General features: G+C 38.9%; 1 protein-coding gene across 12 annotated transcripts in view; it reads right to left on the bottom strand.

The window, feature by feature from the left end:
- Positions 1-1,552: 1,552 nt before the first annotated feature.
- Positions 1,553-25,243, bottom strand: part of MCU (mitochondrial calcium uniporter) — a 233,895-nt gene continuing 210,204 nt past the window's right edge. For 10 of the 12 annotated variants that reach the window (XM_032256317.1, XM_032256327.1, XM_032256330.1 and 7 more), the window contains 3 exons: positions 23,581-23,784; positions 6,246-6,362; positions 2,919-4,874 (listed from right to left, as the gene is read on the bottom strand). In XM_032256317.1, coding sequence (XP_032112208.1) covers positions 4,797-4,874; positions 6,246-6,362; positions 23,581-23,784 — 399 coding nt within the window. In that variant the 3' untranslated portion in view covers positions 2,919-4,796. Of the gene's footprint in view, positions 2,718-2,918; positions 4,875-6,245; positions 6,363-23,580; positions 23,785-25,243 lie in introns of those variants that run through there. The other 2 variants (XM_032256319.1, XM_032256318.1) reach the window with 2 other exon arrangements.

Genomic DNA, 25,243 nt, shown 5'->3' with positions numbered 1-25,243 from the left:
TATATTCAGCAGGATTCATTAAAAATAACCTACACATTTATCCCAAGGAAATATCATAAGAGCCCATGGGAGACGAGGAGTTAGGACTTATTTGGGAGAGCAACAAAGGTTGGCAGTGATAAATCTCAATTAAAACTCTGAAGAGTAGTGGTGAAACTGAGCTCTAAAATCTAAGTCCCATTTTTCTGTGAAATCTTTCCAGATAGATTTTAAAAGTCAACCTATTTGTATTTGTTTTGAAAACATCTACCGCGTGCTTACTGCTGCACCCTGACAGGCAGAATACCACATTAGCATTAACAAGACCTCTGGTTATATCTTTTCTACTCACCACAGTCACCATGCTCAGCAGTCCTCCAGTCACTCAGTCTGGTATTTGACCACAGGGTGCACTGAGGAGTTGTGACACAGACGCCAGCTCTGTTCCTCAGTTCCTTTCTCTTTAAAGCAATGGTTAGACTAGATCAAGGGTTCTCATCAGAATCACCAGGAGGGCTTGTTGAACACAGATTTCTGGCTCCGCTCCTAGTTTCTGATCCAAAAGGGACCAGAGAACTTGCATTTCTAACAGTTGCAGGAGATGACATGCTGCTGCTCTGGGGACCATGTTCTGAGAACCCTTTTACTTTTTCCACCTCTAAAGCCTATGCTCTCTCAGCAAAATTGCATTACTTACGCTCGGCAATAGCTTTAACACTGTCATTACGTGCCTTTAATCCACTACGTTTTTTCCCTCTATTGTGGTAAAATATACATAAAATCTATCATTTTAACCACTTAAGTGTACATATAGTTCAGTGGCATTAGGTGCATTCACATCGTTGGGCAACCATCGCCACCAACCACCTCCAGAACTCTTGTCATTTACCAAACTGAAACTCTGTATGCATTAAACAATAACTCCCTTTTCCGTGGCAGCCAGTATTTAACTTGGTATTTCTATGAATCTGACTACTCTAAATACTTCATATAAGTGGAATCATACAGTTATTGTCCTTTTGGGACTAGCATGATTCATTCAGCATGTGTCTTCAAGGCTCATCCTTTTTACGGCATGTGACCAAATTCCATTATTGTATGGCTGAATCCTCAATTGTGTGCACACACCATATTTTGTTTATCCATCCATTTGTTGGCAGACATCAGGTTGCTCCTACCATTTGGCTATGGTGAATGCTGCTGCTATGAACATGTGTGTATACATGTCTGTTTGTCCCAACTTCCAATTCTTTTGGATATATACCCAGAAGTAGAATTGCTGGATCATATGGCTGTTTCACTTTCTGAGGTGCCACCATACTGTTTTCCACAGGAGATGCATCATTTTACATTCCCGCCAGCAGTGCCAAGGGTTCCAATTTCCCTACTTCCTCACCAACATATTTAATTTTCTGCTTTTTCTGATAATAGCCATCCTTACGGGTGTGAAATGGTATTTCGTGATAGTTTTACCTTTCCTTAGTTATTAGTGATGTTGAGCATCTTTTCGTGTTTATTGGGCATTTGTGTATCTTCTTTGGAGAACTGTCCAACTCCTCTGTTCATTTTTTAGTTTTTGTTAGGTTCACTATACTTTAAAGTAAGCTTGTCCTACCCATGGTTTGCAGGCTGTGTGCAGCACAACACAAATTCTTTTTCCTTTTCTTCTTTTCTTTTTCTTTTCTCTATTTTTTTTTTCAAATTCGTAAACTTTCTTAAAACATTTGAGTTTTTTTTTTGCATTTTGTTTTAGCTCATCAGCTATCATTAGTGTTAGTGTATTTTATGTGTGGCCCAAGACAATTCTTTTTCTTCCAGTATGGCCCAGGGAAGCCAGAAGATTGGATACTCCTGCTTTAAACTTCAAATTGTAAGCTCCTTAAAGGCAAGGAATCATGTTTTTATTTTCCTTAAAAAAACTAACCAAAACAAAAACAACCCTGCAAAGCTTAACAGAATGTGTGAAATATATACATACTATTTGTTGAATGCAAAAAATGACTTAATATTTTCAGCCTTGTACGAGCTGAAAGAAGAAACAAAAAGTGGCTCGACAGTCAAAGACAGGCTTATTTTGAAGAATAAACCTGAGGGAGATTCTGGCTGATTTCAATCAGGAGCTTCTCTCTGACTGACTAAGGGTACTTAAGGGTTTAGCGGGGAAGAGCTTACCTCAGGCTCTGAGTGTTTCTGGGTAGAGAAGAGTTTTTATTGCCGGGGTGGAACGTTTCTGTTCGGAGGGGAGGTTATTTCGGGGCTGGCATGTCTCTAGTCGGAGAGGGCTTTAATTTCAGGGTTGGAATGTTTTTGATCAGAGGTGTCAATTGTGGTTTATGGTCATGCTGACAGCCATTAGGCTGATTTTTTTGGGCTGGATTTAGGCAGTTTTCAGTCAAGGGGAACTTAAACTGGCAGTGCTTGTCCAAGATGGCGATGCTCCAGCTCTGTCAGACCTTACCTTCTTACACCTTACATGTGGGTCAGGGTTGTCTGTGTGATATTTTTCCCATTTGGCTACCACTGTAAATTTCATACAAACTCTGAAAATAATGAATACTTAATTTTGGTGCATCCTTGAGCAATCTTCTTGAGTCCAGGAGCCTACACTGGGCAATCCAGGTGATATGATACCATGGAGATTTTTCCTGTCCATCAGGAGATTAAGGATTCAGGCTTACTGAGACTGCTGCTGCTGACTTTATTTATGGTTGTAGAGGTCACTCGACCTCTTGGTGGCTCTGGAAAATTAGGAAAATACTGATCATCTTAGGTTCAGCAATAATTAGTGAAATGCCTAGTTTTGAAATATAGGCTTAAGGAAGAGAGCTTAATTTGATAATATTTTTATAAAAATGAATTTTAGAAGTAAAAAATTTCATACCTAGAAACAAAGGAAACGTAGTTTTTCTGGTTTTGTTTTAAAGAATGAGATGCTATCCTTCAAAAATTGAATAAGTATTTATTGTTCCAGAAGGTACATTGCTTTTTATACATATTTCATAAATGATACAGGATTTTACACATGTTCAATAGTTTGCTATTTGTTTAAAGAACTTTTCTCCATGTCCTCCCTCCCTTGCCTCCCACACACCCCGAAAAGATTTGCTCATTGCACTGTGCTGTTTCTTCTTAAAAATCCTATGCACAAACAGGATAAATGGTTTAAAAATAATTCACACAACAAAAATAAATGAGGGAAGGAGCTGACGACTGGGGGTGGTGGTGGGAGAAGGAAGTGGGTGGAGGGTGAGGAAGTGGAGACATGCATCCTTTCATTCCATCATGCCAATGAAAGGGATGGTGGCAGGAGTAGCAGCAGCAGCAATCCTGGCTGGCCTTCAACCTTTGCAAGGCACCTGGAGTCTGGGTTTGTCATTTAAAGTTTTTCTTTTCATACACAATGATCCCAAAGGAGGAAGAAAAAAAGAAAGAAATTCCTTGCCACAATGACGAAAAACGAATCATGTGAAAGAAAAGGCCAATCAGTGGTGTGGCAGCCCCCATCATCCTTTCCATCCTGCCCCTACAGCAGTTAAAAACAGGATATTAGACACAGATTCCTTTGACTCTTCAAGCGCAGATGTCATCTGGAAATATGGTAGAAAACGTTTTGACAAAGTAAAAGATTAATTTTCTTTCTCTCAGTTTAAGATAAGAAAACATAGGGTGAAGAGAGTAGGCTGAAGGAAGCCCTAGAAGTGTATTCCTGTATAAAGATAAATTGCACCCTTTGAGATCCACACACTCGATTTGCAACAACTGAAGTTGTGGAGGTGGGAGGACTCCCAAACAGTGTGGAAGTGTGTGTCCTTTGAGATGAACAAAGCCTCCAGACAAGGCAGTGCCATCTGGCTGGCCTGGAATGCTGTCACACAAGCAGATTAGCAATAAAATTATTTGGGTTGAAATGGCTACAGAGCCATGATTTTTAGCCAGTTTGTAAACCTTACATCTTCCTGATTTGGTAGTACAGCTGAACACCCCTCCTCTCTCTGACTTGTGTAGTGGAGGGAGAGGGGATTATCAATAGATACGCCTATAAAGGAGGGCAAATTTTCCTCCTGTGAAAGACTAATTAATAGAAAAACAAAATCAAACCAACAACCTCATGCAGTGTTGCCAATGATTTTTAGACACTGATCTAGAGCACTGGGCTATACAGACATTTAAGAAAGTATTAAGAGATAAAGTATCAATTATTAAACAGTTGTAAGTTGGTTCCAATTATCAAATGGAAAAAAATGAGTGTAGCCAAGAGGTACAGGTAGGTGGTCAGTAAAGGGGTGCAGGAGGGAGAGATTCCTGGTAACTCTGCAGAGACTGGGTCCGATTTAAAATAAATGCTACTGATATGCACTCAGATTGCCATCCACATATCATGAGAATCTGCTTTTCTGGTATATTTATTTACTCCTATGTCAAAAATAGGGAAAGTTAAATTAAAAAAAAAATAGAGCAGAGTGGGGTGCTGGTGTGTTACTGTTTTGCTGACTCTGCAGAGAAGATGCAAGAAACAAACACCCCCAGCGTCACTTTCTCTTTATGAATCTCTCGACTATATAACTGCATCATTTTTATCCAGAAAGTGAGATACTTCGTTAAGACAATATTCACTAAGCCCTTTGATCTTATATTCCACAATGCCTGATCCTCAGGTTTTAACACTCCCTTCTTCCCTCAGATCCTTTCTGTTTTTGTTTTATAATTAAAGGTAAAAACGCTCTACCCCCACATGGTTCCCAGCTTCCACCTGCAATGCTTTAATTAAAAAGGCAAACAGGTGTTCCTTCTGCTGGGATTCAGAGGCTCTTTGCAGATCAATCTTTTTCACCAATTTGTCGGAGAGGCAGATGTACTTGTAATGGGTCTCTCAGTCTCTTAAGGTCCATTTCTGCCTAAAATAGAAACAAAAGGTGAGAAAAACTGGCTAGTGGAGCTCTCAATGATATTACTGTCTAGTGAAAAAAAGAAACTGTCTGTTCTCCATTACTGTGAGTCAGAGAGATCATCTCAATTACTCTCAAAATAAGAGTGCCTCGAAAGACAAAGCACTTTAACTCACGGCATAGGACAGCAAAGGGTGAATCCAAAATGGAAGCTGTCCTTGGCAGTTTCAGCTATCAACAAAGCCTCCAGAAAAAGCAGTGCTACCAACAGGGTAGGACTCAGGGGCTAAGAATGTAAGGAGCATCTGAGACATACATCTTGATAGTATTTCTCCAATGAGAAGCCCTTTTACAAACCTCTGCCTGGAGCCAGAACTTTATGCTACTCAAGATTTTAGATATTTATCCAGTATCTGTTTAGTTTTTACTTAGCCAGTGAATTTTAAAACCGCATGTGTAGTCAATTGTAGTACTTTCAAAACTCATACATGCTTGGACTTCACCCTGGAGGAGCTGGACTAATGAGCAAGCCTAGGCTAAGACTGAAGCATCTGTAGTTTTAACAGCTCCAGAGATGATTCTGATGCATTCCCTCCAGTTCAGAGCCACCATACATAGCAAAGGAAGACAGAAGTTCACTTAAGCCAAAGCAGGAAGATGGATTAAGCCTATTCAAAGCACAACCTCATCATCAAGAAGAGACAGGAAAGGCAGAGAAAAGCAACTAAACATTAAAGAGAATGGAAAAGCTTCTAGAGATTGCTGAAAAATCTCTAAAGTCACAAAGACTACAGAGAAAAGGAATGTGGGCTTAGTCGCCAAAATCAAAGATAACACAGTGAGGGAAGCACATCCAGAAATTTGAAAGAGGTAGCTTTTATGAAAAATAAAATGTATCAATCTTTTCCAAAAGCATTTTCTAGTTTAATAATCCCTAACCTGTCCCTGGCAAAGATTTCTAGCAGTCTTTCCCTCTTACCTGAGTTTTACTTTTCCCCACTGCCACCACACATTTATGTGAAAAATCTTAGATCAATTATTATAGAAATAATCAAAAAGCAGAGAGAAAAGTAGAAACAGACAACTATAAAGAAATAAAATAAAATAAAATAAAAAGAAAAGTAGGCCTAAAAATGTCAATGTGCTGGTGTTAACAGGATAGAGCGAACCCACCATCTTCTCACTTGCTTTTTATAAAACTTTCTAGAGAAATATCCACGTCTAAAATAGTTGCTGTAATCAACTGAGGAATAATTTATACAAGAAGAAGAGGGTTGGAACATTCTTTCCGTTTCCTCATTTGAAGAACTGTGGCAGTGGATAATAATAATAACCATGCAAGATGGGGCTGGGATTTATTTTAAATTTTATAAAACTTACCTGAGCAATTGCATCCTTGAGTCGATTGTATTTCTCTAGGTCAAAACGTGACTTTTTGGCTCCTTTATGGAAAAATAATAAGTATTGTCTGTCTCTGGCTTCTGGATAAACATACTCCTAAAAAAATAAAGAAACTGAATTATTAGTCCTTAGCATACCATCGTCACAAAATACCTACTAACTGCTGCTTAGATTTAATATATATGTACGCACTTGTGCTGACATGTGCTGTGTGAAGTATTTAATTACTGCCTGAACATTTCTACCGTGAAACATACAGAACAGTACACACAAAACGTATATCACAATGAACATGTTACTCATCACCAGATTTTATAAAAATAGAACACTGCCAACAATCCAGAAGCTCCCTCCTGCCCCTTCCCAATTACTTACACCTCTTTCCCCAAAGTAATCACTAACTTGACTTTTATGGTAATTGTTTTCTTGCTTTCCTTATAACGTACCTCCTTAAGCATGGATTCCTAAGCTTCACAACTTAGTTTTACCTGTTTTATGAAGATGGAGTCAAATGGTATATATTTACATGGCTACTTTCACTCAGTATTATGTTTGTGAAATTCACCTTTTGTGTGTAGCTGCAGTCTATTCATTTCCATTATATTGCATTGTATGACTTCATCATAGTTTATTTAACCATTCTACTATTGATAAACTTTTGGGTTGTTTTGGTTCTTACGAATAATACTGCCAAAAACATTTCTGGATTTATCTATTCTGCTGGAGATATACTTACGAGTGGAAATCTTAGATCACAGGGTATGCATGTGTTCAAATGTAAGAAGTGATGTTAAACAGTTTCCAAAATGGTTGTACCAATTCTACTATCAGCAGGATATGAGAGGTACCATCATTCCACTTCCTTGCCAATACTTGATATTGCCAGCTTTAAAAATGTTAGTGATTGTGTTGTGTATGCAATATTATCTCCTTTTAAAAAAAAAGCTTTATTGATATATAATTCACATACCATAAAATTCACCCAATTAAAGTATAATACTCAATGGTTTATAATATAGTCACAGAGTTGTACAATCATTACTACAATTTTAGAACATTTTCATCACCCCAAAACGGAACTCCATACCGGTACTTCAACGGTCAATTCTCCTCTTCCCCAAAACTCCCAATTCTAGGTAACTTCCAATTCTTTCTTCTGCCTCTATAATTTCTCTATTCTGGACATTTCATGTAAGTGGAATCATATAATATGTGGCCTTTTGTGTCTGGATTCTTTCACTTAGCATAATATTTTCAAGGTTGAAATATTTGTAGCATGTATCAGTATTTCGTTTCTTTTTATTGCCAAATAACATTCCATTGAATAGTTATGCCACATTTTATTTATCCATTCATGAGTTGATAGCATTTGGATTTTTCCATGTTGGGGCTATTATGTACAATCCTGCTGTGAACACTTGTGTACAAGTTTTTGTGTGGATGTATGTTTTCATTTCTCTTGGAGATACACAGCACTTTCCTGATCACTAAGAGGCTGAGGCCTTTTAATATATTATTGGCCATTTGCATATCCTCTTTTAGAAATGCCTGTTCAAATCTCTTGCCATTTTTTCTGGTGGATTGTCACTTTCTTACTGATTTGTAGAATTTGTATATTCTGGATATAGATCCTTTGTTGGGTATACATACTGCAAGTATCTCCTTCCAGTCTGTTTACCCTCTTCATGGGTGTTCTTTAATAAACAGATGTTAATTTAATGTAGTTGAATTTATCATTCTTCCTCTTTTGTGAGATGGGACCTTGCTATGTTGGCTGGCCTTGAACTCCTGGGTTCAAGTGATCCTCCCATCTCAGCCTCCCAAGTAGCTGGGATTACTAGCACACACCACAGTGCCTGGCTTACTTTATCATTCTTATCCTACATGGTTAGTGCTTTTCATTCTGTGTAGGAAACCATTCTCTAGTCATTAAGATACTCTTATAGGATCTTTATTACATTACCTATCATATTTAGATCTATAATCCACCTGGAATTTTTGTTTATATTATAAAATGGGGTTATTTCATTTTTTAATATGGGTATTCAACTGTCATAGCACCACTTATTGAAAAAGACTCTCCTTTCTTTGTAGGGTGGCCATCTTTGTACTCCAAGGCTGGAGTATAGTGGTACAATCATAGCTCACTGCAGCCTCAAACTCCTAGGCTCAAGCAATCCTCTCCGCTTGGCCTCCTAAGTAGCAGGTACCCACAGGTGCACGCCGCCACACTCAACTGTGGCGATAGGGTCTCACTATGTTGCCCAGGCTGGTCGTGAACCTCTGGCCTCAAGTGATTCTCCCACCTTGGCCTCCCAAAGTGCTGGGATTATAGGTATAAGCCATCATGCCAGGCCTGTCATCTTTTTTTTTTTTTTTTTAAAGTGGTCAGGCCTATAATCCCAGCACTTTGGGAGGCCAAGGAGGGTGGATGACAAGGTCAAGAGCTTGAGACCAGCCTGGCCAACATGGTGAAGCTCTGTCTCTACTAGAGAACAAAAAAATTAGCTGGCATGGTGGCATGCACCTGTAATCCCAGCTACTCGGGAGGCTGAGGCAGGAGAATTGCTTGAATCGGGAGGCAGAGGTTGCAGTGGGCCAAGACTGTGCCATTTTGCTTCAGCCTGGGTGACAGCAATACTCCATCTCAAAAAAAAAAAAAATCAGAAGTTGATTTATATTGGGTCTGTTTCTATACTCTTCTATTCTACAGGTCTATCCTTGTGCCACTGTTATTGGAATGTTATAACTAAAGTTGTAGTTGTAGTTATAATCTTCAGATCTGATAGAGCAAATCCTCTTACCCAGTTTTTCTTCAAGAGTTTATTGGCTTGTCTTACTCTTCTACATTTCCATACAAGTTTTAGAAGCAGTCTATTCAAATCTCTTCCCTAATCCCCAAATCTGCTGGGATTTTTGACTGACTGGGATTGCACTGAATCTAATGGATCAGTTGAGTAGAACTGACATTTTTGCATAGAGTCTTATACATTTTTTATACAATATATTTCTAGGGTTTTCCCCCCACTGCTTTGCCTTCTACTTGTGGTCTATGTATTTTTAAAATTAATTTTAAGGTGCAGCTTTAAAATATTTTCATTTTCTAACCATTTGTTGCTAGCATATAGATATGCAATTGATTTGCATACACTGACCTTGTATACAATAACCTTATGAAACTCACTTATAGATTCTAACTAATTATCTGTACATTTCTGCATTTTTTCCGGAACAAAATCTGTGTCAGTTTTCTTTCTTTCCAGTCTTTACATGTTTCATACTCTGTTCTTCTTGCCTTCTACACTGGCTAGGGCCTCCTGTTCAAAGGTGAATAGAAGTGGTACTTCCACCCCCAGACAATGAAGGGATACTAGAACATTTTAAGTCTATTTACCTGCTCCAGACATATATGTCATTGTTGTTGCATATTTTATTTATTTGTTTATTTATTTGTTTGTTTTTGAGACAGAATCTTGCTCTGTCACCCAGGCTGGAGTGGTATGATCTTGGCTCACTGCAACCTCCACCTCCAAGGTTCAAGCAATTCTCGTGCCTCAACCTCCCCAGTAGTTGGCATTACAGGCGTATGCCACCATGCCCAGCTAATTTTTTTGTATTTTTAGTCAAGACAGGGTTTTACCATGCTGGTCTCAAACTCCTGACTTCAAATGATCTGCCAGCCTCAGCCTCGCAAAGCGCTGGGATTACAGGCGTGAGCTACCATGTCTGGTCTGTTGTTGCATATTTTAATTCTCTCTATATCTTAAATTCCATAAGAGTTTAATTGTTTTATACATTTAATATTTGTTTAGACTCATCACTCACAGGTTTATCATTTTTGTTGCTCTTTATTCCTTTCTGCTTTTCTGACTTTTCGTATGTGATAATCTTTCTTCTGCCCAAAGAACATCTTTTAGCATCTTCTTTAGTGCAGGTCTAGTTGTGACAAATTCTCTGTTTTTCTGAAAATGTCTTTATTTTGGAAAGATTTTTTGCTGAGTATAGAATTCTAAGATGGCAGTTATTTTCCTTCTAGAAATTGAAGATACTATCCCATTGTGTTCTGGCTTTCATTGCTGCTATTGAGAAGTCAGCATTCAGTCTAACAGGGACTCCTTTGAAGGCAAACTTTTTTCTCTCTTTGGCTGCTTTTAAGATTTTTCCATTTGGCTTTGGCTTTTGAAGTTCTACTTCCGATGTGTCTAGATGGAAATTTTCTTTTTAAATTTTAACTTAATTTAATTTTTTAATGCAGTCTCACTCTGTCACCCAGGCTGGAGTGTGGTGGTGTGAACTTTGGATAGTCCAGCTCTGTGGGGGAGGGGTGTCCGCCATTACTGAGGCAGTCCACCACTACGGAGGAAGTTTGCCATTGCTGAGGCAGCCTGCCATTACAGAGAGAGTCCGTGGGCCGCCACTGCTGAGGCAGTTCTGACTACACCCGTATAAACAGGACTGCAGGGAAGTTCACACGGCAGCTGCGCAGAGCCCACAGCAGCTTAGCAAAACCTCTGCAGGCCAACAGTGACTAGGCTGCCTCCTCGCTGGGCAGGGCAGCCCTGAAAAAAGGCAGCAGCACAACCGAAACTCATAAATAAAGCCCTAACTTCCCAGGACAGGGCACGTGGTGGGGGGGTGGGTGGAAAGTAAAGGGGATTTATGAGTTCTGCTGCAGCAGACTTAAATGTACCTGCCCAGCAGCTCTGAATGAACAACGGAGCTCACAGCTCAGCACTTGAGCTCCTGTAAAGGACAGACTGTCCCCTCAAGCAGCTCCCTAACCCCCGTATATCCAAAGAGTCATCTCATAAAGGAGAGATCAGACTGACATCGGGCGGGTATCCTTCTGGGACAAAGATAGCAGCGGAAGAAACTGGTAGCAACCCTTACTGTTCTGCAGCCGCTGCAGGTGATCCCGAGGCAAGCAGGGCCTGCAGTGGACCTCAGCAGTCCTACAGCAGAGGGGCCAGACTGTTAGAAGGAAAACTAAGAAACAGAAAGAAATAATTTCATCATCAACAAACTGGACGTCCACTCAGACACCCAATCTGAAAGTCAACAACTACAAAGACGACAGTACATAAATCCATAAAGATGGGAAGAAACCAGCGCAAAAAAGATGAAAACACCCAAAAACAGAATGCCTCTCCTCCTACAAGGGATCTCAACTCCTCACCAGCAAGGGAACAAGGCTGGATGGAGAATGAGTGTGATGAATTGACAGAATCAGGCTTCAGAAGGTGGGTATTAAGAAACTTCTGTGAGCTAAAAGAACATGTTCTAACCCAACGCAAAGAAACTAGGAACTTTGAAAAAAGATTTGATGAAATGCTAACGAGAATAAACAACTTAGAGAGGAATATAAGTGAACTGATGGAGCTGAAAACCACAACCCGAGAACTTTGTGAATCATAACACAAGTTTCAACAGCTGAACTGACCAAGCAGAAGAAAGAATATCAGAGATCGAAGATCAACTCAATGAAATAAAACGAGAAGGCAAGATTAGAGAAAAAAGGGTAAAAAGGAATGAACAAAGTCTCCAAGAAATATGGGACTATGTGAAAAGACCTAATCTACGTTTGATAGGTGTACGTCAATGTGACAAAGAGAATGAATGCAAGGTGGAAAATACTCTTCAGGATATTATCCAGGAAAACTTCCCCAACCTAGCAAGGCAGGCAAACATTCAACTCCAGGAAATAAAGAGAACAACACAAAGATATTCCTCAAGAAGAGCAACCCCAAGGCACATAATCATCAGATTCACCAGGGTTGAAATGAAGGAGAAAATGCTAAGGGCAGCCAGAGAGAAAGGTCAGGTTACCCACAAAGGGAAGCCCATCAGACTCACAGCAGATCTCTCAGCAGAAACCCTACAAGCCAGAAGAGAGTGGGGGCCAATATTCAACATCCTTAAAGAAAAGAACTTTCAACCCAGAATCTCCTATCCAGCCAAACTAAGCTTCATAAGTGAAGGAAAAATAAAATCCTTTGCGAACAAGCAAGTACTCAGAGATTTCGTCACCACCAGGCCCGCCTTACAAGAGCTCCTGAAAGAGGCACTAAACATAGAAAGGAACAACCAGTACCAGCCACTCCAAAAACATACCAAATGGTAAAGTGCATCAACACAGTGAAGAAACTGCATCAACTAACAGGCAAAACAGCCAGCTAGCACCAAAATGGCAGGATCAAATTCACACACAACAATATAAACCCTAAATGTAAATGGGTAAATGCCCCAATCAAAAGACAGACTGGGAAATTGGATAAAAAGCCAAAACCCATTGGTGAGCTGTATCCAGGAAACACATCTCACATGCAAGGATACACAAAAGCTCAAAATAAAGGGATGGAGGAAGATTTACCAAGCAAATGGAGAGCAAAAAAAGCAGGAGTTGCAATTTTCATCTCTGATAAAAAAGACTTTAAACCAACAAAGATCAAAAGAGACAAAGAAGGACATTACATAATGGTAAAAGGATCAATGCAACAAGAAGAGCTAACGATCCTAAATATATACGTACCCAATACAGGAGCACCCAGATACATAAGGCAAGTTCTTAATGACTTACAAAGAGACTAGACTCCCACACAATAATAGTGGGAGACTTTAACACCCCATTGTCAATATTAGACAGATCAATGAGACAGAAAATTAACAAGGATATCCAGGACTTGAACTCAGAGCTGGACCAAGCAAACCTAACAGACATTTACAGAACTCGCCACCCCAAATCCACAGAATATACATTCTTCTCAGCACCACATTGCACCTACTCTAAAATTGACCACATAATTGGAAGTAAATCACTCCTCAGCAAATGCAAAAGAATGGATATCATAACAAATAGTCTCTCAGACCACAGTGCAATCAAGTTAGAACTCAGAATTCAGAAACTAACTCAGAACTGCACAGCTTCATGGAAACTGAACAAATGGCTCTTGAATGTTGACTGGATAAACAATGAAATGAAGGCAGAAATAAAGATGTTCTTTGAAACCAATGAGAATGAAGACACAACATACCAGAATCTCTGGGACACATTTAAAGCAGTCTCTAGAGGAAAATATATAGCAATAAATGCCCATGTGAGAAGCAAGGAGAGATCTAAAATCGACACCCTATTGTCAAAATTGAAAGAGCTAGAGGAGCAAGATCAAAAAAACTCAAAACCTAGCAGAAGACAAGAAATAACAAAGATCAGAGCAGAACTGAAGGTGATAGAGACACAAAAACCCTTCAAAAAATCAATAAATACAGGAGCTGGTTTTTCAAAAAGATCAACAAAACAGACCACTAGCCAGATTAATAAAAAAGAAAAGAGAGAATAATCAAAAAGATGTAATTAAAAACAATAAAGGGGATATCACCACAGATTCCACAGAAATTCAAACCATCATCAGAGATTATTACAAAGAACTCTATGCACATAAACTACTAAACCTGGAAGAAATGGATAAATTCCTGGACACTTGCACCCTCCCAAGCCTAAACCAGGAAGAAGTCGAAATCCTGAATAGACCAATAACAAGGGCTGAAGTTGAGGCAGCAATTAAGAGCCTACCACCCAAAAAAAACCCAGGTCCAGATGGGTTCACAGCCAAATTCTACCAGACATACAAAGAGGAGCTGATACCATTCCTTCTGAAACTATTCCAAACAATCCAAAAAGAGGGAATCCTTCCCAAATCATTTTATGAGACCAACATCATCCTGATATCAAAACCCGGCAGAGACTCAGCAAGAAAAGAAAACTTCAAGCCAATATCCACGATGAACATAGATGCAAAAATCTTCAATAAAATACTGGCAAACCGACTGCAACAGCACATCAGAAAGCTTATCCACCATGATCAAGTAGGATTCCTCCTTGGGATGCAAGGCTGGTTCAACATATGCAAGTCTGTAAACATAATTCACCACATAAACAGAACCAAAGACAAAAACCACATGATTATCTCAATTGATGCAGAGAAGGCCTTTGACAAAATTCAACAGCCCTTTATGCTAAAAACACTCAATAAACTAGGTATTGACGGAACATATCTCAAAATAATAAAAACTATTTATGACAAACCAACAGCCAATACCTTACTGAATGGGCAAAAACTGGAAGCATTCCCTTTGAAATCTGGCACTAGACAAGGATGCCCTTTCTCACCACTCCTGTTATATAGTACTGGAAGTTCTAGCCAGAGCAATCAGGCAAGAGAAAGAAATAAAGGATATTCAAATAGGAAAGGAGGAAGTCAAATTGTCTCTATTTGCAGACAACATGATTGTATATCTAAAAGACCCCACCATCTCAGCCCAAAATCTCCAGAAACTGATAAGCAACTTCAGCAATGTCTCAGGATACAAAATCAATGTGCAAAAATCACAAGCATTCCTATACACCAATAATAGACTTAAAGAGAGCCAAATCAAGAACGAACTGCCATTCACAATTGCTACAAAGAGAATAAAATACCTAGGAATACAACTAACAAGGAACATAAAGAACCTCTTCAAGGAGAACTACAAACCACTGCTCAACGAAATAAGAGAGGACACAAACAGATGGAGAAACATTCCATGTTTGTGGTTAGGAAGAATCAATATTGTGAAAATGGCCATACTGCCCAAAGTAATTTACAGATTCAATGTAAATTAATCTACCCCCCCATCAAGCTTCCAATGACCTTCTTCACAGAACTGGAAAAAACCACCTCAAACTTCATAGGGAACCAAAAGAGAGCCCACATAGCCAAGTCAATTCTAAGCAAAAAGAACAAAGCAGGAGGCATCACACTACCGGACTTCAAACTATACTACAAGGCTACAATAATCAAAAGAGCATGGTACTGGTACCAAAACAGAGATATAGACCAATGGAACAGAACACAGGCCTCGAAGGCAACATAATACACCTACAACCATCCAATCTTTGACAAACCTGACAAAAACAAGCAATGGGGAAAGGATTCCCTGTTTAATAAATGGTGTTGGGAAAACTGGCTAGCCATGTGCAGAAAGCAGAAACTGGACCCCTTCCTGACACCTTACGCTAAAATTAACTCCAGATGGATTAAAGACTTCAACATAAGACCTAACACCATAAAAACCCTAGAAGAAAATCTAGGCAAAACCATTCAGGACATTAGGTGTAGGCAAGGACTTCATGACTAAAACACCAAAAGCATTGACAACAAAAGCCAAAATAGACAAATGGGACCTAATCAAACTTCACAGCTCCTGCACAACAAAAGAAACAGTCATTAGGATGAATTGGCAACCAACAGAATGGGAAAAAATTTTTGCAGTCTACCCATCTGACAAAGGGCTGATATCCAGAATCTACAAAGGACTAAAACAGATTTACAAGAAAAAACAAACAAGCCTATTCAAAAGTGGGTGAAGGATATGAACAGATACTTTACAAAAGAAGACATACATGAGGCCAACAAACATATGAAAAAATGCTCATCACTGATCATTAGAGAAATGCAAATCAAAACTACATTGAGATACCATTTCATGCCCATTAGAATGGCGATCATTAAAAAATCTGGAGACAATAGATGCTGGAGAGGATGTGGAGAAATAGGAACACTTTTACACTGTTGGTGGGAGTGTAAATTAGTTCAACCATTGTGGAAGACAGTGTGGTGATTCCTCAAGGACCTAGAAATAGAAATTCCATTTGACCCAGCAATCCCATTACAGGGTATATATCTAAAGGATTATAAATTGTTCTACTATAAGAACACATGCACACGAATGTTCACTGCAGCACAGTTTACAATAGCAAAATCCTGGAACCAAACCACATGCCCATACCATGGAATATTATGCAACCACCAAAAACGATGAGTTCGTGTCCTTTGTAGGGACATGAATGAACCTGGAAACCATCATTCTCAGCAAACTGACACAAGAACAGATGATCAAACACTGCGTGTTCTCACTCATAGGTGGGTGTTGAACAATGAGAACACATGGACACAGGGAGGGGAGCATCACACACTGGGGTCTGCTAGGGGGAAATAGGGGAGGGACAGCGGGGGTGGGGAGTTAGGGAGAGGTAGCATGGGGAGAAATGCCAGATATAGGTGATGGGGAGGAAGGCAGCAAATCACACTGCAATGTGTGTACCTATGCAACAATCTTGCATGTTCTTCACATGTACCCCAAAACCTAAAATGCAATAATAAAAGAAAAGAAAAAAGAAAAAAATTGTGATTTGATACTAACTGAGAAAAGATTCAGACAGTTTCGTTATGAAAGAAAGTAAGTCAGAGAGGAGAGGTTGAAAACACAGAGAACACAACAAATCAACTGGAATAATATACTAGGAGGAAGGAATGGAACTAAGAGCATGTGGAGGGGGTGGCCCTAAACAGGAAAATGTCATCTCTTCTTGGAATTTGATGGAAATAGTGTGAAATTAGGTACAGATATAGTTGCATTTACAGAGTTTTAAGAATTAGCTTCTATCTGTTAATTTCTATTTTCTAAGAGAAGTGGGAGGCAAGGTTAAGGGTGGGATGGGGATCTTGATACGAAGTCTTAGAATAACTACTGTGGGGATATGAGGGAAGAAAATGTAATTGGAAACCACAAGCAGTTCTACAAGATGACACGATTTTTCTCTAGCACTAATAGCCTAGATATAGGATAAAGTGCTAGATTAATCCAAGATTAGGATTTTGTAGAGTACATATTGTAGAAAGACAAAAGAGCAGGGATGGAAGGATACTAAAAAGAAAATGGCGATACAGTTTAAATTGGATGGAAAGGAAGCAATACAGGAGGAAGGTGATAGTAACAAGTTAAGAGAAAGATGCCAGTAGCTTAAAGGTCTGGGTGAGGTCAAAGGAGAAAGTGAGTGAATAAAAGGTCTAGAAAGAAAATAAATGATCAGAAATTAACATACTAATTTATATCATAAGAGGGACAGTTCAGCCATTGAAGTGGTTTGCTGGAGTACCATATAAATGACGGTTATTGGAACTGAGGAGGTAAAGGATATTAAAGGCTAGGTCAGTATTTATAAACACTTTTTTTCATTATTGTCCCCCAGGTAACCTTTTAAGGCATTTTTTCCTGATTGCTCCTCCTCCCCAAAGGAGGTTTAGTTTAATATACTGTTTATCTGTTTATGCATTATAATATCTAATAGTTTTGACTCCCCAAGAATCAATGCTCACTCCCATGAGGCAACATCCCCTCCATTGAAAAGGCATGGGCCGGATGGTGGGACTGCTCGTCCACGTGCATGCTAACACAACTTCCACAGGCAAGTCTTACTGCCAGACTCCTTTTCCACATAGTAGAAATCAGTACTCAGGTTCTACTAAAATATTAATCAGCAAAACTCAATATTCCATTTGATTTTATGATTTCAAGGAACTTGCCATCTTAAAAAGATTCTTTGGAACTTAACATACTATTGGGACATATATAGATTGTTAACAAGTGCAGCAACTCAAGTAACAACAGTTTAGAAGAGTTTAAATGCCATTGAACAGGCATTTGCTCCAGGCATATTAAAATGGATATAAGTTAGTAAAAGAATATTTAACATGAGAAACTATTGACATTTTATTTGATCACTGTTTTCCTGGTCATAAGTGAATAGTGACTAAATTGTTTACCACTGCTATTTTGCAACTTGTCACTTGGGGGCAGCAAGACTATTTTGGGACTCACAGAATGCAGCATTTAACTAGTAGGACAGGTAGGACATTAAAGATTCTACAGCATGAGGAGAAGGGAAAAAAGTGGTAACACTGTATTCAAGTCTAATACAGAAAACATTTACAAAACAGCTTTTTGCAAGCAGTAATTCTTCAATATTTTAAAATTTCTATTCTCTATTCTAGTGATAGTGTTCAGAAGTTACTCATCATAAATGAACAGAAGGCAGCATAAATTGAGTGGAAAGTGAGCAGCCTACAGAGCCACACAAATCTGGGTTCAATTCCTTGTCCTACAGTGTACTAGATATAATGTTTGGGCAGAGTTTATTCTCTTGGAGACTCAGTTTCCTCATCTACAGAATGGATATATTAATACTTACAGGTTGAAGTTAAATATATGAATATATGTACTTATGTTATAGATATAAAATGCCTGACATATAATTAGGCTTAGCAAAAGGTACTTAATAGTAATGACCAAGCAAAAAGGATGGGTATTTCACAGTAGAAAGAATGCTTCACCTAGTAATCAAGGAAATGCAAAGTCCACAAGAAAATACTACCATTTTCTACCCAATTAATTAGCAAGAGATATATCAAGGGTGGCCTTTAGCTTCAACGTATTACTGGAAAAATATTAGTGTTTGGCTGAAACCATGGCTGTTATTTATCTATTTACTTATGAGACAGGGTCTTATACTGTCACTGGAGTACAGGCGCATGATCATAGCTCAGTGTTACCTCAAACTCCTGGCCTCAAGTGATCCTCCTGCCTCAGCCTCCCAATTAGCTAGGACTACAGGCATATACCACTACACCTGGCTAATTAAAAAAAAATTTTTCTTTTTTTGGTAGAGACAAAGTTTTGCTATATTGCCCATGCTGGTCTCAAACTCCTAGCTTCAAGTGATCCTCCTGCCTTAGCCTCCAAAAGTGCTGTGCCATTTATTTGATATGTACAGTTTACTCAGTCTTTTAGATATAAGGCACATGTTACACAGTGCCTAAGAGAATATAGATATAAATCACTGTGGAACATGTGCCGTATATCTAAAAGACTGAAGTCTAAGTCTTTTAGATCTTAGAAATAAAAACTGAATAAAACCAAATGTCTAGCCTCAAAAGATATTACAGTCTAGTATAGAGAAAAAGACAGCATATAATAATTATAATACAAGGTAGCATGGGATGAGTAAAATGAGAGGCACAATGTGGGTAACCCCCCTTGTGGGCACTAAGCAGACCCCCAGCACAATTAGTGCTTGAAGAATAACTTACTGCTCATTTATTTCCTTTTATATAACCCTTTAATAAAATCGTATCTTAGTTTGTAGTTGGAGCAGTGTCAAGATCAGACATGATATAGAGCATGAACTAGGGATAAAACAGCCATATCAGGACAAAAATCAATGGCCCACGTGGTAGTGCCCCTGCCTGAAAGGGCATGCACTACATGGCAGGCTGGCCCAGGCGGCAGCATTCAGTATTGTAAAGATATCTGCTGTATGGCAGGCTTGGCGCAAGAGTCACTCCTCCTGTAAGGGAGTTGTAGTGTCTTGTATCCAGTTCCTGTGGAAAGCTGGCCTCAGGCTGGCAATCCGGTGAACTTCAGAGGCCTTAAAAAACTCCTCTGGTATAATCACGCCCCCTTGGCTGTATTCTCTGTCAGCTCTATTGCTATTGTGCTGACTCACAACACCCTCCTATAGAAAACCTTAGAAGTTGCCTGCCCCTAGATAAGAGATGTTGCACACTGCACCCTTCTTGCTGCACACTGCCCACCTCCTTGCCTCGGTGACCTAATGGGGATGGACCCCTTGTTTATTACTCATGTGATTGTCTTTACCCTATCGCTATCCTTAAGATAACCTCACTCACTACCCTTGCCCCTAACCTATACCTAATAAATACAGCCTGGACACTGGAGGCCTCGCCCATCTCCGCTTGTAAGTGGTGCTAGCCCGCTGAGCCCAGCTGCTCTTATCCAGTCCTTTGGTGTTTTGTCTCCTTACTTCTCGGATCCAGCGCCTCAGCACAGTGATAGGGGACACCCCAAGACCCTACTAGGGTTAGACCCTACACAGGGTTATACCCTTCCTATATGTTATAGGAATTTTGAAGAGGAAGTGATCAAAGTTAGCTACAGGGACTTGGTCAAATGTTCATGAAAGATAAACATTTAAGTAAACATCTTGAAAGGTGACAGGTAGAGATCAACAGGGAGAACTTTACCAGTTGAAAGAATGAAGTAAAGTAAGGAACAAAAGAGTGGAAAACTCAGGACACTGTGGAGAATACAGAATATAATTTAGCTTGTTTAGAACACACAGAACATACACAGAGGAGTTGAAAGACATTTGGAAAGGACAGATAGCAACCAGTTATGAATACCCAGGGTAAGGAGTTTGGACTTAAATCAGTAGATAAAAAGAAGCCATTAAAAATATGCAACAATGAGAGAGAGAGCATAAGACAGTCAGTGCTAAAGAGAGATTTTATATATATATACACACATAGAGAAAGAAATGTCACAGACAGACAGATGTAAGCCATGCCCACAGTGGTGATCAGATAAGAATGAGGTGGCTGTTCAGTTCTGTTCACAGTGATTAGTATGAGCCAGACATGCTACTAGGTGCTAAAAAGTCTGGGTGAGCAATTGTAGGACATAAAACAGTTTACTTTCTTCTCTACTAGACACATTTGGGAGGCTAAGATAGGTTAAATAACATTCTTGTGCTGTCATTTTCCCAAATGTAAATAGGCTGTGACCACTGATCTAATAACAGAAAGAAAATGCATATGTTCAATAGCAGCCATATAAACATATGAGAAGCAACTCTCAGCTTTCTTCTGATAACTAAGAAAACAGAAAAAGTTTTTCCTATGTCTGAGGTATTTCAAATATTTGATATTGAAGGAAGTGCTAGGTTGGATCTGTGGTAGTATATTATAATAATAAGTGAAAGTAATGATTAATCTTATTTCCTTTTTTTTTCTTTTTTCACTATACAGGTAGTGCTCGACTTACGAGCACGATTGGTTCTGACAGACCGGTCGTAACATGATTTGGTCGTAATTTGAGTAGGCCATATGCACGCGGAGATGGTAGTGCTGCTGGAAGCTGGTCCGCACTGTTGTACGCCCAGCTGGGCAATGTTTTCGCTGCCAGATGCGGAGCAGTTGTGGCTAGCGATTGTGGTCGTAAAGTCGAATGGTCGTTAAGTTGCATAGGTCGTAAGTCGATCAATACCTGTATAGAAAAGTCTTCTGCCAGATAATCTTCATATTTCCTAAAGTGATACTGGAATACCAAGTTATTTAAAAGAGCATTGACAACAAAAATTAGTTCTAGATACTGGTATTCAATAAAGGAGCCTTGGTTGATAAAGAATAAACCAACACTACCCTGAACTACATACACATTAGATATATTCCCTATCAAAATACCAATTACACTCTTCACAGAAATAGAAAAAACATCCTAAAAATTATACAGAACCACAAAAACCTTGAATAGCCAGAGCAATCCTGAGCAAAAGCACAAAGCTGGAGGCATCACACTACCTGATGTCAAAATTTACTACAAAGCTACAGCAAGCAAAATAGGATGGTACTGGCATAAAAACAAACACACAGAGGAACAGAATAGAGGATCCAGATATCAATCCAAGCATTTATAGCCAACTCATCTTTGACAAAAGTGCCATGAACCCACATGGGGAAAAGGTAGTCTTTTAAATAAATGGTGCTGGGAAAACTAGATAACCATTTGCAGAAGAATGAAACTAGACCCCTATCTCTCTCCATACAAAAAAATCAGATCAGAATGTATTAAAGACTTAAATCTAAGACCTGGACTATGAAACTACTACAAGAAAACATTGGGGAAATGCTCCAGGAAATTGGTCTGGGCAAAGATTTTTTGGGTAAGACCTCAACAAAACAGTAAACAAAAGTCAAAATATACAAATGGGATTATATCGAACTAAAAAGCTCTTGTATAGCAAAGGAAACAATCAACAGAGTGAAGAGGCAACCTAAAGAATTGGGAGAAAACATTTGCAAACTATACATGTGACACACGATTTATATCAGAATCTACAAGGAACTCAAACAACTCAACAGCAAAAAATAAATAAACTATCCAATTAAAAAACAGGCAAAAGATCTGAACAGACATTTCTCAAAAGAAGACATACAAATGACTAATAGGTCTATGAAGAAATGCTCAGAATTGCTAATCATCAGGGAAATGCAAAACCAAAACCACAATGAAATATCATCTCATTCCAGTTAAAATGACTATAATAAAAAACAATATCAAATGCTAGTGAGGATGTGGAGAAATGCTGGGGATGTAAATTAGCATAGCCATTATGGAAAACAGTAGGGAGCCTTCTTAAAAAAAACTAAAAATAGAAATATTATACGATTGATCCAGCAATCCCAATAGTGAGTATATATCCAAAGGAAAGGAAATTAGTATATTAAAGATATACCTGCACTCCCATGTTTATTGCAGCACTATTCACAATAGCTAAGATACAGAATCAACCTAAGTGCCTATCCAAAGATGAATGGATAAAGGAAATGTGGTATATACATACAATGGAATATTACTCAGCCATAAAATGAATGCTATCCTGTCCTTTGCAGCAACATGGATGAGCCTGGAAGGCATGATATTTAATGAAATAGCCCAGGGATAGAGGGACAAGTATCACATGTTGGCACTAATATGTGGGAGCTAAAAAAGCTGATCCTATAGAAGTTGATCCCACAGAAGTAAAGAGGAGAGTCGTGTTTACCAGAGGCTGGGAAGGGTAAAGGAGAGAAGGAGATAGGGTAAGGTCAGTTAATGGTACAAAATTCTAAGATAGGAGGAATAAGCTCTAGTGTTCAATAGCACAATAGTTAACGATAATTTATTGCATATTTCAAAATAGCTAGAAGAAAGGATTCTGAATGTCCCCAATACAAGGAAATAATACATGTTTGAGGCAGATATGCCATTTAGCCTAATTTGATCATTACACATGTATATGTTGTATACATGCATGCACACCCCCAAAAATATGTACAATTAAAAAAAGAATAGACTTGAGTATAAGTAACTAGGTATCTAATTATCAGCTCTCTTCCTTTACAGGAAACAACAACAAAACCTCTCCTTTCAACATACTTAGAAGTAGTTTGGAGTTTAGCTTAAGTATTTGATTAGTTAGCACCAATTTTCCATTCCAAAAACTTAATAAAAATAAAAAGCATGGGACTTTTCCCACAGTACATAAAAAGCCAAGCAACACAGCTGAACAAGTTATCCTACAGCTGACTACTCTGCTCCTTTGTCCACTTATTCTACACCTTACTGTAGTATATTTTTATGAATTTAATGGGTTTGTGAGCTCCATGAGGGTGGAAGCCATGTCTTATATCTACTTCTGTATCTACAGCACTTGCTTAGAATATTGCCTAATACACAAATGGCACACATGTGTGTATGTGTGTAAAGGATGAGTACTTAAAGAAAATTGGCCTGAGCAGATGAGAAAAAAAGAGAACTATTTTGACAATCAAAACTTTATTACTATCTCATAAAAAGTTACTTGAAGAGGAATTCTTACCTGGCGTGTCATTACAAAATATGCATACATTGCCATGGCACTTCCATAAGTGATGAAGTAGGTGACCGGCTCCATGATGTCCCAGGAATATTCCCACCAGGTAAGCCGGGCCAAAATGCCAAACTGTGTGGCCATGTAGGCAAGGCCACCCCATAGCACCAAAGTGGTCCTCTTCTCAGCTTTTCTGCTAATCTCAATTCTTACCTATTAGGCACACATAATCGATCGTAAGGCATTTTGACATAGAACCAATTTTAAAATGCTTAAACTGTTCTATATTCACTGAAGAAACAGGGCTCATAATCAAGACACAAGAATCAATTCTAGTAAACATAGCTTGTCTTCCTAAATAGTATTTGTAGTTTTCACTAAATAAAATATCTTAGGCTGGGTGTGGTGACTCACATCTGAAATCCCAGCACTTTGGTAGGCCAAAGCAGGTGGCTTGCTTGAGTTCAACCAAGGGGTTCAAGGCCAGCCTGGGCAACATGGCAAAATCCCATCTTTACAAAAAACACAAAAATTAGCAGAGCATGGTGGCATATTCCTGTAGTCACAGCCACTTGGGAGACTGAGGTGGGTGCATCACTTCAGCCCAGGAAGTGGAGGATGCAGTGAGCTAAGATCACACTGCTGCACTCTACTCTGGGTGACAGAATGAAACCCCATCTTGAAATAAAATGTATACATATAACTATTATTCATGGTATTTGTATTTTATGTTTCACCCTAAAAGTAGGTGAAAATATGGGTGTGAATAACTCAGTTATAACAGGTCTTCATCCAACCACAAGATAATCTTCTTTGAAAGAGGGAAATGAGGTCGGGCATGGTGGCTCACGCCTGTAATCCCAGCACTTTGGGAGGCCAAGGTGGCAGATCACCTGAGGTCACGAGTTCGAAGCCAGCCTGACTAACATGGTGAAACCCTGTCTCTTACTAAAAATACAAAAATTAGCTGGGCATAGTGGTGGGCGCCTGTAATCCTAGCTACTCAGGAGGCTGAGGCAGGAGAATCACTTGAACCTGGGAGGTGGAGGTTGCAGTGAGCCAAGGTCATACCATTGCACTCCAGCCTGGGCAACAGAACGAGACTCCGTCTCAGAAAAAAAAAAGAGAAAAGAAAAGAAAGAGGGAAGTGAAAACATACCTATATTCTTTCACTGCTGCCTACGTGATTTAATCTATTCTCAGTTTTAACTCCAATGGTATACTAGGGGCAGAACATGGACTCTGGATTTAATGCAGTTCAGTTCAGAGCACTGATCTACAAATCAGCATTAACTTCATTATAAAGGTTGTTCCAAAGATTAAATAAGAGAATATAGGTAAAATACTAGCATAATTCATGACACATAGTAAATATTTTATAAATCATGAGAATTATTTTTCAGGAATCAGGAAATGTAAAATACTAAGAGTATTTGCTCCCCTTGTTACTCCTTAAAATCAGATGTCTTAAAATTGAAGTATCATAGGAAAAATAAAGGTTAACATATGTTCACTGTAAACATTCAGAAAGGTGTAAAGAAAAATCAGTCATAACCCAACTACTGTATTTATATTTTGGAATATATTCCTTCTGATTTCTCTCTCTGTGTATGTATATATATAAACAGGTATATGTATAACACATTTAAAGATTGGATCATAGTATGCACAC

This window comes from Sapajus apella, unplaced genomic scaffold, assembly GCF_009761245.1.
Source record: "Sapajus apella isolate SASKATOON/1434 unplaced genomic scaffold, GSC_monkey_1.0 scaffold94, whole genome shotgun sequence".
Classification (NCBI taxonomy): Eukaryota; Metazoa; Chordata; class Mammalia; order Primates; family Cebidae; genus Sapajus; species Sapajus apella.
The sequence above is the reverse complement of the archived record's forward strand: the minus strand, read 5'-3'. Positions and strand labels throughout refer to the sequence as shown.